This window comes from Cucumis sativus, chromosome 6, assembly GCF_000004075.3.
Source record: "Cucumis sativus cultivar 9930 chromosome 6, Cucumber_9930_V3, whole genome shotgun sequence".
Taxonomy (NCBI): Eukaryota; Viridiplantae; Streptophyta; class Magnoliopsida; order Cucurbitales; family Cucurbitaceae; genus Cucumis; species Cucumis sativus.
The window spans coordinates 1,805,059-1,821,764 of NC_026660.2; the positions used below are offsets into that span (position 1 = coordinate 1,805,059).

The 16,706-nt window shown below is 35.5% G+C and overlaps 3 protein-coding genes across 5 annotated transcripts; all 3 read right to left on the reverse strand.

Annotated features, from left to right (window-relative positions):
- Positions 1–425: 425 nt before the first annotated feature.
- Positions 426–4,471, reverse strand: LOC101212299 (protein SET DOMAIN GROUP 41). The gene is made up of 5 exons (XM_011658157.2): positions 3,402–4,471; positions 3,278–3,320; positions 3,098–3,198; positions 2,102–2,200; positions 426–1,498 (listed from the first exon to the last, which is right to left on the reverse strand). Exons 1-5 carry the CDS (start codon positions 4,113–4,115, stop codon positions 503–505), a joined length of 1,953 nt encoding a protein of 650 aa, XP_011656459.1. The 5' UTR covers positions 4,116–4,471; the 3' UTR covers positions 426–502.
- A 1,493-nt stretch (positions 4,472–5,964) lies between these two features.
- LOC101213340 (thioredoxin-like protein slr0233) lies at positions 5,965–9,378 on the reverse strand. The gene is made up of 5 exons (XM_004138331.3): positions 9,094–9,378; positions 8,435–8,523; positions 7,895–8,072; positions 7,308–7,378; positions 5,965–6,247 (listed from the first exon to the last, which is right to left on the reverse strand). Exons 1-4 carry the CDS (start codon positions 9,283–9,285, stop codon positions 7,313–7,315), a joined length of 525 nt encoding a protein of 174 aa, XP_004138379.1. The 5' UTR covers positions 9,286–9,378; the 3' UTR covers positions 5,965–6,247; positions 7,308–7,312.
- A 645-nt stretch (positions 9,379–10,023) lies between these two features.
- Positions 10,024–16,221, reverse strand: LOC101213096 (DNA excision repair protein ERCC-1). Of its 3 annotated transcripts, none has more exons than XM_004138330.3 (9): positions 15,831–16,205; positions 15,558–15,678; positions 13,223–13,326; positions 12,291–12,390; positions 12,080–12,156; positions 11,659–11,758; positions 11,401–11,472; positions 11,240–11,308; positions 10,024–10,873 (listed from the first exon to the last, which is right to left on the reverse strand). In XM_004138330.3, exons 1-9 carry the CDS (start codon positions 16,064–16,066, stop codon positions 10,577–10,579), a joined length of 1,176 nt encoding a protein of 391 aa, XP_004138378.1. In that variant the 5' UTR covers positions 16,067–16,205; the 3' UTR covers positions 10,024–10,576. The 3 variants fall into 3 exon arrangements, with proteins under 3 accessions (XP_004138378.1, XP_011656460.1, XP_011656461.1); XM_011658158.2 differs by having other exon boundaries at positions 10,740–10,873; positions 11,206–11,308; positions 15,831–16,221; XM_011658159.2 differs by having other exon boundaries at positions 10,740–10,873; positions 11,251–11,308; positions 15,831–16,219.
- Positions 16,222–16,706: the final 485 nt, after the last annotated feature.

Below are 16,706 nucleotides of genomic sequence, written 5' to 3' on the forward strand. Positions count from 1 at the left end.
TTAGTCAGGGAGAATATTGTGTGCTATCATAAAGTAAAGGAAGAAGAAGAGAGCAAGGCAAAAAAAAGAGCCAACGCGATGTGGGTCAGGTCAGATCTCGTAGTGCAAAAACCCGTAAATTTTTAGGCCAGGTCGATTTTAAAGAAAAACCGATTTGACCGGCCAAATTACATCCCTAGGTGACAATACAAAACCAACAAGAAGCAAACGAAGTGTAAGAAAAATCCAAAAGAAAAGACAAACACAGAAAAAAAAGAGGCATGTTTTCTTCCCAAATTGGTTCGTTGCAAAACAAAGGAAAAAATGCATTTGAAATTAAAGTGATAAATTTCTCATTGTGCAAGCCAAAGTTCATTTGTTTGTAAATTTAGGATTAATTTTCATTTGTATTACATTAAAGGGGAAAATTGAGAAGAAAAGCACAATTTTGTAAAGAAATGATTATGAAAGGAGGCCTGAATTTGATACCATTAATTTACATTTCTACTTAATAACAACAATATCAATTCAAGTCATTTAAAATATTTTGAATCTGAGATGCCAAATGCGAATGGTGCCCATAACAAATACTTGCTAAATATCCCCCATAGTATAAGCAATGGATCCCAAGCCCAGAGATAGATTCTCTCTCTTGATTTGAATCTTGAGGTTTACACTCCAAACAAACATCCTGAGTTTTACTACAAGCACATGAATGATCGATGCCACGACCACATATATCTTGCTCGTTCGTCTTTGGCCAGCTGAAATCAAAGGGGCCAGTGAAAGCCTTCAAATATGGGCATCCATGAGTCAGAGAACTCCAACATTTTTGTGAAATAGAAGCAATGCAATTTGAAATACCAATTGAAAACTCACGAAAATCAGCTTGAACAGGCTGACCATGGATTCTACTCGCATTAAACTCATCGACCCATGAGCAGTTATAGCACATTCTTTTTCCCAAAGGGAAAACCCAATTTGAAGTGTTAGTAGTAGTAGCCCATAATGAGCTGTGTCTAGCGAGAATAAGCAAAGACTCTCCAGCAACAACCCAACAATTTGCGGCAGAAGCAACCAAAGATGGTTCAAAAAGAAAAAGACGATGAGTAGCACCTGCAAGGAATAAGGCGTATGCTGCACTTGTTTTGCCCATGGTAAGTGCATTGTGCCGATTTCCATTGTCTTTGTCCATTTCGGAACTCAAAGCCACTAAATCACATGAACGGACTTTGTAAGCGGATGTGAGAGCAGTGTATGCATTCAACAAAAGGAAGTGCAAAGGATGCAGCCTTAAGCTAACGTGCTGTTTTCCTTCCCCGTCTTCCACTTGCTCATCATGGAAACCAAAAGTAAGCAAGTTTTGAAGCTTCTCACAACATGATTCAGGGGAACTGGTAGACAGGTACTCGGTGATAGCATTGTCAACATATTCATCTATTCTTCTCACTGCTGTGTCGTGATCAAAGTTGCTAATGGGAGTCGAATCGAGCAATTCCACTTTGACACTAGAGATTTCCTGAAGTAATGCAAATTATTTTATTTCTTCCTTAGTAAGAGAACAAATAAGGGAGAGCTCCAAAATTAACGGCAGTAATATTCAAAGAACTAAAGATATCACCAAAAATCTTGTCACCCTCGATTCAACAAGAGGTTTAAGTTTTTAACGAGTTTTGTAAAAGTTCTTTTTCAGCGAACAGCTTTAAATTTTTTCATGTGTTTTTGTTTTTTATTAAAAGAATAAAGAAAAAGAAAAATCACTGTGAAAATTTGGAAAAGAGTTTTTAATTAATTAAAAGCTCTTCAGTCTTCACTCTCTCAAATAGTATCAAACTCTCGGTCTACTACACTTCTTTTAAATGCTTAAGTTTGTTTTTTCTTTTTCTTTTTCCTCCCTTCAAATTGTTACAACTACAAGTATACTTAGAAACTTTTACATCAAACATCTTGAAAGTTTCCAATAGGCCAGATGCATTTTTTATTATGTCAAAACCGATACCAAACTCATCCTAAACTTGATTTTTTTAGATTTGTGTTTGTTTTTCCACAGTTTCTTTTACACTGGTGAAAAATTTAACAAAAACAATTGTTTTAAAGCTACCTATCTTTTAGTTTTCCTTACTTGCAAAGCATGGTCCACATAAGTTAGGGGCACAGCACTACATCGTTGGCAACTACAGACAAACTGATATCTTGACCACAACTCTGATTGCCTCCTTGCCTGAGAAAAAAAACAACAAATTTCCCACAAATCTATATCAAGTTATTTCATCATGATTACTCAACAAGAAGAGAATCAACAACGATATATTCCACAAGAACCACATTCATTTACACTGAAAATCTTTGAGTTAAAATATATACCAAGAACCCATTTGATAACAATTTCATTCCTAGTTTTGTATATTTTAAATGTATGCCTTTTCCCCTCACTTTCTCTATTGTGATTTTGTTAGGATACTAACTAACGAGAACCAATATCTGAAATATATTGAGAATTAAAGAAAGCTACAATATAATCCAAGTTTATGGTACTAGAAACCCCCTCTCGCTAGCATACTCCACAAAATAGTCTCTACTTCACTCACTCATCCTCTTACTATCTATAAGAAATCCAGTAACTAACTTAACTCTCCATCCACTAACCCTTAATCCATGATGGCCACCTACCTAGAAATTAATTTCTTACTAGTTTCTTTTGACATCCAAATGTTCCGGCAGGTTGACCCGTGAGATTAGTCAAGGTGCTGACCGAGACACTCGCGGATATAAAATATATATATATATATATATTTCTATCTATGTATCTAACAGGTTGTTACCTATCTTATAAAATCCTTGAATTCATACTGAAATCCTAAAAACAAGAACATGTTTTTGAAAGTTAGTTTATTAAGTCTTTTACATTTGACTTGATTTCTGTGATCATGAAGAAAGTGGATGACAGGAGATAGAAGCTTATGGGTGGACAACAATACACCTAATAGTTATGAACAAATAAGGCTAACGTAATAATGTAACTTGACATGTTTATACGGAGCTTAGTTAAGAAAATAATTCCCAGTACGCAATATCATGAAAGAAAGCTAAGAAAACTAAGATATAGCTACAACAATACCTTAGGTTGCAACAGATCACAGTATGCGATTGTGACAGCTTCACCTTTCTTTATCCTCTTTATACTCCTAACCACAACTCTTGGACCATTACCCTGAAAATCTTCATCAAAACTCACATAAGCACAAACAGAGATAACAACTGACAACACTAAATTGAATGCAAACGTTAAGAAGCGCACCTTCTCTTATGAAATCCAAAATGTTGCTACGAACATTACCCATCTGCCAAAAACATTCATGCAAAACCGCTCACTAATTTCACGAGAAATGGAGACAAAAATTATTCATAGTTCAAACAATTACTTGTCTACAACTTCCTTCATCCGACATAAAATCAGTGCAGGAAGGGGCAATCCGGAACCTCGTAGTGACGGAATCCGAGGGGGTTTCAAATCTGTAACAAGCATTGGGAGAACAACTGTGATTAATCCAGGAGAAGGTAGAAGCGTACACAGCGATTCCAATGGTTTGGCCGATGGAATCCTGAACATCAACGGCGTTGGTTAATACAAGACAGAGGACAGCCTCTTCCAAGGCGGTTCCAGGGGGAATATCAGCATAGTTTTTCCTTCTGAGAGCGGCTATGGCGTTGGCTCCTTCGCGAAGCTTAAGGAAGACCTCGGAGTCGTTTTGGGGGGTCATCAATTTGTGTCGATTGGTGAGAAGGCCATAGATGCGGTCGGGAGGAGGGGAGAGGGAAGGGGAGGGATGGGAGAGGAGGAGGTGGAGGAGGCGGAGGGAGGCGCGGAGGTCGGAGGTGTCGGATGAGGCGTCGGGGAATGGGTGGATGGAGAAGAAGGCGTCGGTGAGGGGATCGGAATGAGAAAGGGAGCATTTGAGGGAGCAGTAGTGGAGGGGAATGGAGTGAGAAATTGGGGGATTTGGGAGAAGGGAGAAGCAGGAAGAGCAGTGAGTGAAGAGGAAGGAATCATGGAGAGCGGAGGTGAGGGGAAACAATGGGGGAGAAATGTCCTCGGCCATTTCAATGTCCTCAACTGCTATCATTTCCATCTCCATTTTCCTGGACGCCCAGTTAAGCTGTAATGGAGTGAAATTATTAAAATACAATCGTGCACATGCCCAAAATTAGTCTTTCTTTCGTTCAAAGTTGCTGCTGTTATTGTCAACAATGCTATTGCTCTCCCTCACTCTCACTCCTATGGCTGTCGCTTCCTCTCGCTTTAGCCCAAATCTCCTTGTCTTCCCCATCTCACAGTGTCATCTCTTTTTCACACACTCTCTCCTTCTCTCTTTCACTCACTCCTCACTATATTTTCACATTGGTTGAGTCGAAGTTGCTCACATGGATTCACTATGTTGGAAAAGAAAACTAGAGGAAGAAAAATGCGCAAGGGAGAAGAAAGAAAAAAAGGACAATATGATAACATAATGCCAATGGACATTTCACAGTTTTTCAATTAAATTCTGCAAATATTGGAATGAGAAACCAAGTATTTGCAACATATTGCATATGTAAGATAAGCAATTTTGTAGATATCACTAACTTTAGATTACAAAATTTAATTAACACCGTAGTAGTATAGTAGTAAGAGTCTATTAAAGAAAGAAATTTTTTATATTTGAAATTATTTATAAATGTTTCTATACACCTAGTTATAAAAAGAACATATTGTGTCTCACATTGAATGATACAATATTAAATTTTTCTTCATTCACAAGTTTAAGTTTTTTGTGTCTAATAAGTGATTTAAGATGGTAACAGTTGATGGTCCAAGAAGATCATAAGTTCACACCTCTAGTTTAACATTCTTAAACTATAATCCAATTTCTGAAAATATCAGACCAAACACTAAAAATATAATTATATTTTCACTAAATTCTTTGTTTACAAATTTCTACTTTTAGATTATCAGCTAAAGAGGTCCTAAGAATTTTTGAGTTACTTAGACCTCCTCCCTCTCTACAATATTTAACCAAAATTGCATAGCTCCTAAGAATTTTTGAGTTACTTAGACCTCCTCCCTCTCTACAATATTTAACCAAAATTGGAGGTGCAAGTAAAACCCAAAAAACCTGAATGGATTTCAATTAAAACCATCAAATTAATAGTTTCAAGTTGATAATATATAAAACTAAACTATTTAGTTCAGGTTCGAGTTAGGTGAAAAAGCATATTAAAAGACCGAATCACTCGCTAAAATACACGTTATACGTGTCAAGATTTAATCGCAAAAGGCGTTGTAATCGGATAGAAACATGTGGTCATAAATTTGAAGGTTGTAAGTCTCAAAATTTTGTTTTATTTTCTAAATTTTCGAAAAAAAATTCAACAGTCTATAACTTCACAAATCAAGAACTAAAGAGTCTAAATAGTCGAGTTGATCATTCAGATGGACTTGTTCGGTTGCTCAATTTCATTTACTGTTTAAACAATTCGTCCTAATTTTCTTCAAAAACCAAGCCAAGTCGAGCCGTTTACCCCTGACAAAAATATTGGTTTCTTCTTCGTTCCTTTCCTCTCCCTTCGCTTCCTTTGTAACCAAAATTTCCCAACAAACCCCTATCTAAATCTATGAGAATACCTAAGCATTCCTATCAAACAGTAGGAAATAACGCATTGAACTTATAAAAAGCCGTTGCAATTCAAAACCAAAATTATAGCACAATATGATCTAATTGAATAATTGCAACAATTTCACGACTCTAAAAGAATAATTACTCAAATTAAAAAATCAAATGTGTAACAATTCCCCATCTTATTACACATCTATCACCAATTCATCAACATTGTATTTTTTCAAATCGGAGTAACAAAGGACTAGATCACAGTAGATCGTGGCAGCAAGCCCAAGCCCACTCTGCCACTTAAGAATACCCTTGTACCAATTCATCAACATTGTAAACATAGCCACAAACTGAATGTTTATTTATCAGGAACATTAAGCATCTTATTGCAATAAAATGAACACAAAAATTGGGATTAATACGAACGTCTATAGTTACATTCTTCAAGGTATTTCAATTACATACAAGTTTACAGAGTGGTCTAAAATGTTCTTTCTTTTCTTTTTTTCATTTTTTGGTTTGAGAGGGGGGGTTAATTTTATTGAAGTTTCTCATCTATCATACCCAGAATTCCTGTTGAAGACATTGATTTCCATTTCTTTAATTTCTCAGTCACATCTCCCCTGCATGTTCAACATCCCAGAATTTTAGAAGAATAAATCACATGTTCTCAAAATTTTATAGTTTATACTTGTAGTATCAGGAAACTTCTCAATAGAGTATTTCTGTCATACAAGTCAATTGATACAAAAGTAATACTTTAATCTCAATTGGCATAATTAATATTTTTAATTATCAACCTACATTCAAATACTTATAAGATTTGAAAACTCAAGAATGAAGAAACTATAGATACATACAACTTTAAAAAATTGGAGTGTTTTTAAATATTTAGTAGGTGATTAACTTTGAAATTTTAATCAAAGTTCAAGATGAATAAACACTCGAAAAGACATGCCATGGAATACAATATCATATTCTTGATGATCGACCAGATAACAAAATTAGTTGTCCACTTGTCCTTTAATTAACGGAATAAGTTTATCAAGTTCAGGCAAAGAAGACTAAACTCTAGAGTACTAGAAGGAAACTTTAAGTGTGTGGGATGTTGAGTTGGTTATTATAGTTTGTGGATTACAATAATTTATGTTTGGGTGTAGATACCAGTTATAACTATTTTCTTACCACCCTCGCAGAAGCTTTGTGGAGAAAGATTAATAAAAAAAATAAAAAGTGAAAGCCGAACATGTGACAGAGTGATACTAAACTGCTTTCAATGTTAAAAAAGAACCAGGCACATGGACGATAGCCCCATGAATCAGAATTGGAAACTACTAAGGAAAGGTATAGTCTAGGTCAACTACCAAGCAAGAGGCTGAAGTCCCCAACTTAGTCTTGGGTATGGTTATTATAACCAGAATTGACACTTTTACATTAGCAAGCTGATTCTAATTTGATAGACCCTCTAAATGTGAGTTGTGTGCTTACTGTGTCTACTCCTTTAAATGCATTATAAACCAACAAAGTATTTTAAGTTTCATCTATTCATATTTATCAGAACGTGAATCTAAAATTATTAGCAAAAAATTGATTTTGATTACAGTCAGGGATTTGGTTTGGGGTGCTAAATCTTTTAAGCATGCAAGTTTAGATAAACTCCTCAATCGGGGTATAGAATCTCACCACTGTTATTGCTTAACCTTCAGAGAATCTTCAATGCGTTGGATGAGCTCACGCGCAGCCAAAGCTCCTTCCTGAATATATATAATTTGCATGCATGTTTAAAATAAATAATAAATAATCTAAGCACAAGAAACCGAACGTCCATTTGCCAGACATTTCAACAGGGAAGTCTAAAATGTTAAAAAACTGTTTATGAGATAGCACTAGAACTAACAGAAAAGGAAAAATAGTTGTAGCCTAGCAAGAAAGAAGATGTGCTAATGTGATTAAATCAACGGTAGCAAACTGCACAATGGAAGCTTGGGCCTACCCTTTTTAACTCTTTGAAATTAAACTGGGTAAAAAGTAGAGTAAAGATACAGTAGACAATGGTTTTGAGGTATTAAAGGATAAATCTTAATAGAAACTTCAAGAATAATCAGACTTTCTTGACACAACTAATCATTTGAAAACTTCCCATTTTAGTTCAACTCAAAAATGAAATCGAATAAGATTCTGAAACATATATGTCGTTTCTTCATGCATAAACTTATCATACATTTGATATATCTCCAACTGGCTAGAAAAAATATAAAGCTTTCACTTACGAATCGGTCAAGGGGTTTTCCATCTTTGAAGAGGATGAATGTAGGCAATGCCTCTATTCTGTATTTATCAGCAATGGCAGGATATTTTTCGGTGTCAATCTTGACCACCTGGACTTTGTCAATCAGTGCTGCACTAACTTGTTCAAGAATAGGAACCATGAACTGACAAGGACCACACCTGCGATAGAGGAGCTATGTTTACTCAGTATTTCTGTTATTATTGAAACAACTTTCATTGAGTAAAAATGAAGGAATACACAGACATACCACATTTTACATTTTTACTCATCGTTTACAAACATTACATTACATTACTTCCTTCTACAAAAAAAAAAAAAAAAAAAAATCTGTTCCACAATACCCTTATGCCTCTCATTTTCTCCTCAATAGTTAAGCACTAACATGCTCATTGATCCAGAGGAACAATAGCTTATTTTGAAATTATAGGTTAAAAATATGATTCCCACAGATTACCAATACCATTTTGAGAGAGAAGTGATGAGATATAGGTGTGTGCAGAAGAGAGAGAAAGGGACTAACCACGTTGCATAGAAGTCAACTAACACAGGTGTGTCCGAGTTGGCCAGTAAATCATCAAAGGAAGAGAAGGTTTGGTTCTTTGCTTTGACCTACAGAAGTTCGAACAAGTCCATTGTTATTCGTTACAGCAGTTTTAACTAAAATTGTCATCCATTTTAAACAAACTACGTCAGAATCAGGAAAAATACGAATGCAGCAGTTGTGCTTTCAAGCGCATGAAGCACGAGAAAAAGGGAAATGCAATCTTGCTAACTACTCAGAGTGAACAATAATGCGGAAACTAGTTAAGAACTGAGATTTGGAATGAATCGGAAAAATAATAGAATCAGATAGAAACAAATCCAAATATGTAACTAGATGAGCGAACTCCAATATAACAAATGAACCATATAGGTTCTAGTTCTGCGTAAGGAGGTAGTAAACACGGTTAGAATCAAAATTCAAACAAAAAGGAATTCCAGAAATAAAAGAAAAACAACGAAGTCATATGAGTTTCGTTCTCCAGAACGTCTATAGTTAGCATTAAGCGAAGAAACCTAGAAATTAAGAATAAGTGGAGGAAATTTAGGCGCGAAATAAATGGAAAAACCATGGATGACAAATTGTTCATTAGTTCCTCGTTTAAAACGACAAAAAGATGAAAGAAAAGAGATGATTACCACAGGGAAGGATGGAGAGGAGGATGGAGGTGAAATCCGAGTGTTTGCAAGTGGAAAACGTCTAAGCTGAAGAGGTAGGTGTAGAGAGGAGGAGAAAGAGAGGCTGGATGAAGAAGAATGGTATGCAGGCAAGCGATTGGAGCGGTGAGAGGTGAGGATAGGATAAGGTGAAGTTGAAAAGGAGGCCGCCATGTGAAGGCTCTCTCAGCTCCCACAATGTCGATAGAGGAATTCTGTCGTCTGTTTTGGCTTCAATCGGACAACGAGAAGTGAAGGGGAAAATTTTAGCTATTCTGTTCCTGATAAATGAGAAGCGTTGGATGAAAGGAATGAGATGGACGCCCAATCTGACGGCTCTGGATCATAGTATGAGCTTTTGACTCAACGTGAGATGTAGAAAATAATAAATAAATAAATATATAAATGGAAATGTAATTTGATATTTATTCTCCGAAACAACTTTTTTAAATTCCTAACTTCTTTCTAACTTAAACGTGATATATTGTTGATAGACCTCATTTTATTTTTTATTATATTCGTTATTGTTTACTTTACATTTGTAAATTCATTAACTTCTTTTTAGATAACTTTGAATCATTTTCAATACTATAACCGAAACTAAAAATGTTAAAATAGTATAACATTTGAAATTGTTAAACATTGTTTTCAAATTCAACTTCGTTTTTGTTATTTTTTTTCTCTAATTTCAGTTGAAATTCATTTCATGATTTCAAACTAACTGTCTCCAACTAAAAATCAATCACTTCTCCAATCAACATGTATCTCAAGTATACGTTGGAGATACAAAGAATGTAATTTAATGTATGTATCATAGTTTATTTTCTTTGATCCCCTAAAAGTATATTCAAAAGTATTCGATGTTAAACCTCATTACTTTCAATAAAACCAAATAAAATATTGTAGAGGTAATTAATAAAAGGATGCCAAAATCATATTTCCCTTCCAACTAAAAGCAGTAAAACTGCTTTTTCATCACTTTCTCAGCAGATACAAACAAATGGCCTTCAAGTCTTAAACTACAACAAATCACTAGTCAAACTTATGAACTTGATGACTAAAAAATAAAAAAACATAAAAAGAAAATTCCAATTTTGCTTCAGTAAACAATAATTTGAGGCTAAATCAGCAGATGAAACCTTCTTGTGTCTGAAAAAACCACGCTTATTACTGACCTTATTTGTTGTTTGTCCAGAAAAAGTTACATCTAACAGATACAAAAAGCAAATATAACTTATATGTCGTTTTTGAGCGACTGAAAGTCACTTCCACTCCTGTGTTCCAAACGACAGCAAAGTAGCATTCTAAACACAACACGAGCAGGTTTGAATTGTGTTCTGAAGGATGTAGCCATGTGATCATACTCTACAGCAACACGAACAAGCAGACCTGCAGTTGCTACTTCTCATCAGATGGTCTTAATATTAGAACGGATTTGGATGGATGGCCAGAAGCAATGTAAAAATTACTGGGTGTTGCTACTTTCAGGTTCTCCTTTTTCTTTTTCTTGTGGAATGCTACCACTTTTAGCAATTTTGTCAGCATATTTGGCAAAAGCAGCAGAAAGAGCTGATTTGACATTTAATTTAGGTTCCTTTTTGTGTTGGCTACCATCTTCTTCTATTCTCTTCCCATCCACATCTTGTTCTTCATTGCTTGACCGAGGTTTGGTACTAATCTGGGTTGGAGTTTCTGGAACAGCAGGGTGGGTTGAAACGACACGTTTGAATGGCTCATGAAAGGTGTCGTACAGCCGCCTTACCTGAGGAGTAAGAGGAATTGAATAACAGCATTTAATGCAAGCAAACTAAACATCAATCTAAATTTCTAAATGATATAAGCTCATTCACTGACAAAGAAATTGAGATAGGTATGGAGGATGGATAATGCCGGTTTGAATAGAATTATCAACAATCTAAATCTATCAAGATCATAAACAGAACATTAAGAAGAAGGATATCATATTCATGAGTGAAAATTTTCTCATATTAAATGCGTGTTATTGTATTGTTGATAACATCAAGGACATGGGATATTTTCAAAAGAATTTCACGAAACCAGTAAACAAGAGTATAACAAGAACTAAGGACACACTTGGGAAAGCGCCCTGTTTTGGAAAAGGGACTACCTTGCGCTCACCTATACCAGGGCAACGAGCTAGATCTTCCATGGATGCATCCATGATATGAGATAGAGACTGCAACAGAAAACAAATTAGCAGTTTTACACCAAAGACGACATAAAAGACAAGAATGAAAGAACCTCAGCAAAAATACATCAAAGGTTTACCCCAAATGTCGTTCCAAGAGTGACCACATCAGTCTTATTAACATGCCGAACTGATGTTAGGACATGTGTTAGCTACAATTAAAACAAGAATTTTAGTTCAGAACATATTTTAAGAGCTAAGGAAATAAAACCAGTTGTGGTGGATTTGAGTTTTTCGACAAAATGGCTAAGAGTTGATATAATAAAAGTCCACACGATATTGATATCACAGAAACGAAATAAATGTTCAATAGGGAAAAAACTTTAGACAATCAATACCCTTGACAGATAGTCCGTGTCCATATGGCCTTGAATAAGATCTGCAGGCTTGTTTTCATAGACTTTTATAGTCTCCAAATAGCGACCACATTCCTCCAAACTAATAAAAAGCAGAAATAAAATCTAAAAGTCAATTTTCAGGCATGGGCTTGCTACTCTTTACCTCAACCAGAATACTCAAAACGTTCCCATTCCTATCCTAATATTCACTTTCTGATTTAATATAGAAAACCTATCAACAAAAGAAGTCATTTCCAATCCAAGTAGTTAACAAAATCTTCAATGGACATCATTAAAATGCTTGACAATTAAATATTTGCACAACCAATCCTTCTAAAAGTATATTGCTTTCACATGTACACATCAGTAAACGTCAAATCTAGGCCAGCCAAAAACAACTTCAAATGAACATCACGCTTACCTCCAAGCACAAAGAAGGGTACAATCGTGAAGCAGAGCTGTTTTGGTGACTTCAAGCAAAGGCTTAACAACATCTTCCTGAAATAAACTAAAATATGCCATTACTTCAACAGGCGATTAAGGCTTTGGTAACGAACATTAACTATTTGAAGTCTTCATCAGGAAAACAGAGAAAGGATAAGGGAAAAACCCTAGCCAGTATGGTTTCTTACCACATCAACATGGCACAGAATTACACGAAGCTTGAAATTCTTTTGCAATTCTCTTATACGGTAATACAGGTAGTCTGGGTGCAGTAGATGATACCGAAGACTGCATAAAAGACAATCTAATAAATGACATATTCTAACATACGGAAGAAGTAAGCACTAAGAAGATGGCTGATGCATAGCATAATGTTTTGCCATGGATAAGATGGCGCGAGAGTTCAAAACTAGCATAAAGGTTATAAAATCAAATACAAAAGCACCTCTAGTGCTGCGTGTTGGCAAGTAGCAAGAGGAGGACCCTAAAATTTTAATTTGGAATTTTAATTTTTCTGTCTCTCTCTAGAGTCGGCTCTTTAGGACTTTGGGTTTACTTAGGTTTTCAATAGAGGCTGCTAACGCTTCTTTTCAGGATAAAGGAAGAGTTTTATGGCAATGTAGTTGTTCTTTTTCGCTATTTTGTGGAGAATTTGGTTGGGGGATAAGAGATCCTGAGAAGAGCTTTGGGAGTTGATTAGGTTTAAGTCTTATTATAGACTCCCGCTGATCAGATGTTTTGTACTTATCAGCTAAATCTCATTTTGGTGGACTGGGTTTGTTCGTGTGGTTAATGTTCTTTGTGGACTCGTTTTTTGTATGCCTTGTACAGTCTTTTATTTCTCTCAATTAAAGATTTGTTCTTATATAAAAAATTAAAAGTCAAATGCTAAAGGAAAACACTGACCGTCCCTGTCAATATTAGAACTCTTATATGCAAATATAACCATATTTTATAGAAGCAAAGAGTTCAGAAACTCTCGTTTACGATTGCCAGTGTTACATACAATTCAAACAAACCAAGCCTCATATGGATACTAGGCATTTTAAATCTAGAGAGTTCAATTTTATTTCTTTTGATACCATGAGTAGAGTATATACAGAGAGAATGAAACTCAAACCTTAGATAGAGAGCACAAGAGCTTTGCCCAAGTAAATAATCAGGTACTACATCTGCAAAAGCCCATCTCACATTCCTGATGTGTTTGAGAAGAGGATTTCCCTTCTGAGAGAAACATGAGATGAAATCAATTCACCATTATTAACGATATAACAATGGCATATACTTTATGGCATAAACTTCAAATAAAGTAACCTTGAAGTACTAAGCCAAAAAGATTCTGTTCATTATTTCTCTCCTCTTTTTAAGATTAAAAAACACTTTCATTGAGAACAATGAAATAGAAGGAGTTAGGTAACATAAAAAAGACGGTCCTTATACACCTTTGGGCATTGGGCGACATTAAGGGCAAAATAATAATAACAATAAAATAAAAACCAAAACATTTCACATCTTGTTCGCTTAATGGGGCAGCAGTTAGCTCAGCTATGCCCAATGCTCCACGTTGGAGGTTCAATCCATTAGATAGTGAGAAGAAAGGAAGAAAAATAAAAATAACAATAAAGTTAATGGTAGTTAAGCAGCTTAGTTATTAGAGATTAACTTGAAGGAAGAGTGTAAATGCTTAGAGTGAGGTACTGAAATGTGAATGGTCTAAACCATCTTTAAAGATATTCCTACCATAAATTATCGAGATCCTGTTTTTACCCATCAGCAAAATTTTCCACAGAATGAACAGAGAGCCAATATCCCAACAAAGACTTCATGCAACCTCTGGTAGGTTAGCTTCTTCGCCATACTAAAATTTGTATGGCTAGAAAAGGAAATGAGGAGAAATACAAGAACAATCGTAGAGCAAGCTCATGAGCTGATGTTTAGGAATTGGGGTATTTTAACACTTCTCTTTTCTCTTAATTTAAATATAAATGTAAGTATCCTCTGCTTTTAATTCCAAAAAGCTGAAGTACCAAACAAGATAAAACAAAGTGGATAATTATTAAAAAAAGCTTCATAACCAAAGCCCATAAGGATATATGGAACCTAGGAAAGGACCAAACATCATAAGGAGTTCGATCCTGCTAGACATGCTCCCATCAGACACAAGAAAAAAACCAAACTTATAAAAAAAAAAAGTCCACATAGCAAAACAAAATCAAAAGTCATGACTCCAAAGAAAATGATCAAGGTCCCTTGCAGTTCTCCTCCAAAAAATGGAGCAGCACTACCCCATCAAGGAAAGGATCCTCCTTGACATCTTGTCTACAGTATTAACCCTACCATGAACAACCAACCAAATAAAGAACTTAATCTTCTTAAGGATTCTCATCCTCCACATCAAGGCAAAGACTGAATCTCTCAAGAGAGAAGGATCGACCAGACAAAGAAAAAGGGAATTACTGGAAAACCCCTCCGGATGGGTATGCAACCACACACAAAAGCCCCTTCCTTCTCCCATCGCGACACTAAAAAGCCCACAATAAAGAAAACGGAGCAATGATATCCCTCGTTTCCCTGCCAGATAATTAACAACGGAATCCAATAGAGCAGACAATATTAGCTCCCCTAACAAAACCAACCACACATATAATTTAACCGCATCATAACCTTCGTTTCCAATAACTTTCACTAGATTCCCAACACCTATACCCCATCAGTAACTAATAAGGACACAACCTCCAACTCAACAAGATGAGATCCACTGTCCTCTTGAAGACTTTCAGATGAGAATCCGGGTAACACCAGAGTTTCTAAAAAGGAAAGGGCAATAGAAAAGAATACTTATTGTCTATAACATAGACTGACAGAAAGTTTCCTTTGTTTATTTCACCATGGAAGTTTCTTTTGTACTTGATCACTCTCACCAACCGAATAAGGAATTCTACCAAGTGTCACAGAAAAAGGAAAAACAAAATAACAAAGCAGGAGTAGAACACTTTTACAACTAACCAATTGACCTCATTTTCTTATTTAGCGCATCACAGTTTAACTGCTAAGCTTGAGAGTTTCAATCTGTTAATGCTAGACCAAGAGATCTCTTCAAAGACCATCCACATTTCACTAAGATTACCGAATTACTTCCTAACACTGTCGTAAAAGAGTTATACCATCAACAAGTAGCAAATGCTTCAGATATGCTTTCACGAACCCTGAAACCTTCCATCATTACTAAATTTGATATAATAAGTCATGACCTAAGATTCGTGTATTATTATTCAATCTTCCTAGAAATCACGATTGACGCATCTTCCATGGAAAGCTAAGCTACAGGATAGCAAGCCAGTGAAATCATTTATAAACTCACAACGAAATTCCGAAATGGAAAAACACGATGTGCCAACTACCAATTCAAATTAAGATGGTTACACACCCCAAGTGCCTTATATTAACAATCTCACCTGTCTATTGCTGACAAGAATGGCATTGCGACTAACAGAACTCGACACCGACAAGCTATTAACCGGAGTAGCTGCAGAAGCTGATGTTGAAGAAGATGAAGTATCTAATTGATCATTTTTTCTGAAATCAACAACAACCCACACATAGACATCGAAATCCAACAAACCCAAAAGACAAAATCATATCAAAATAAGGGGGAGAAAACAAAAATTAAATTCAAGAGGCAGTGAATGAAACGGTGAGTTGGAAAGGGAAATGGGGGAAACAAGTACCTTGGGTTTGTGATGTTGGAAGGCGGCAAGGATTGGGAGGAGGAAGGAGATGGTGGTTTTGGAGGAGGAGAGTAAAACTCGGAGGATTTGAGGAAGGCAAAGGCTTGGGAGAAGGATTGTGAGTTTGGCTGTGAGCTATCGATGACTTCTTGATATGAGGGTATCTTGATAATGGTCTTGCTCTTCTTGTGAGGGGGGGTTTGCTGAAAGTTGTCTTCTGCGCTTCCTTCCTCCATAATCTTCTACCCTTTCTGCTGTTTCAGATTATGAAAATTGAGATGTCCAGAGGGCTTTTGTGAGATTCTTTTGTAGGGATGAGACCTCTGTTTATGATTCACCACCAACCCATTAACTTAGAAAATATAACATTTTGATTCTGTCATGTAAGGTTTTTGTAAGAATATACATTCAAATCTCACATAAAATCATATTCTAATTTTTTCAAGAAAAAAAAAATTCTAATAACGCTACTAATATCTCTATCTTTCTTTATAACCCTTCCCCTTTTTTTCCCTATTCTTTTTTTAGTTTGTTTTGTTATAGCATTCAAGCCGAAGTTATTATTTTTTTTTTTCAAAATTTGTTTGTAGAGCATTAGATTAAGAAAAAAATATCATATTTATAATAAATATTATTAATATAAGTAGATGTTCATTAAGTGTGTTTAGTGGTGTGTTGAGCAAAAAAAAAATTCAATCACTTAAATTTTGTCACCTCATGGCAGCGAATATTGTAATTGGACAAAAAGGTATAATGGGTCCAAGCCCAAGTTCAAGAAATGAATGGGCTCACGCCCAAGTCCAATAGGTAACCCATCAAGCAAATAGGTCAAGCCCAAGCCCATCTAAAGCCATGAAAATTTTCTGTAAATAGACA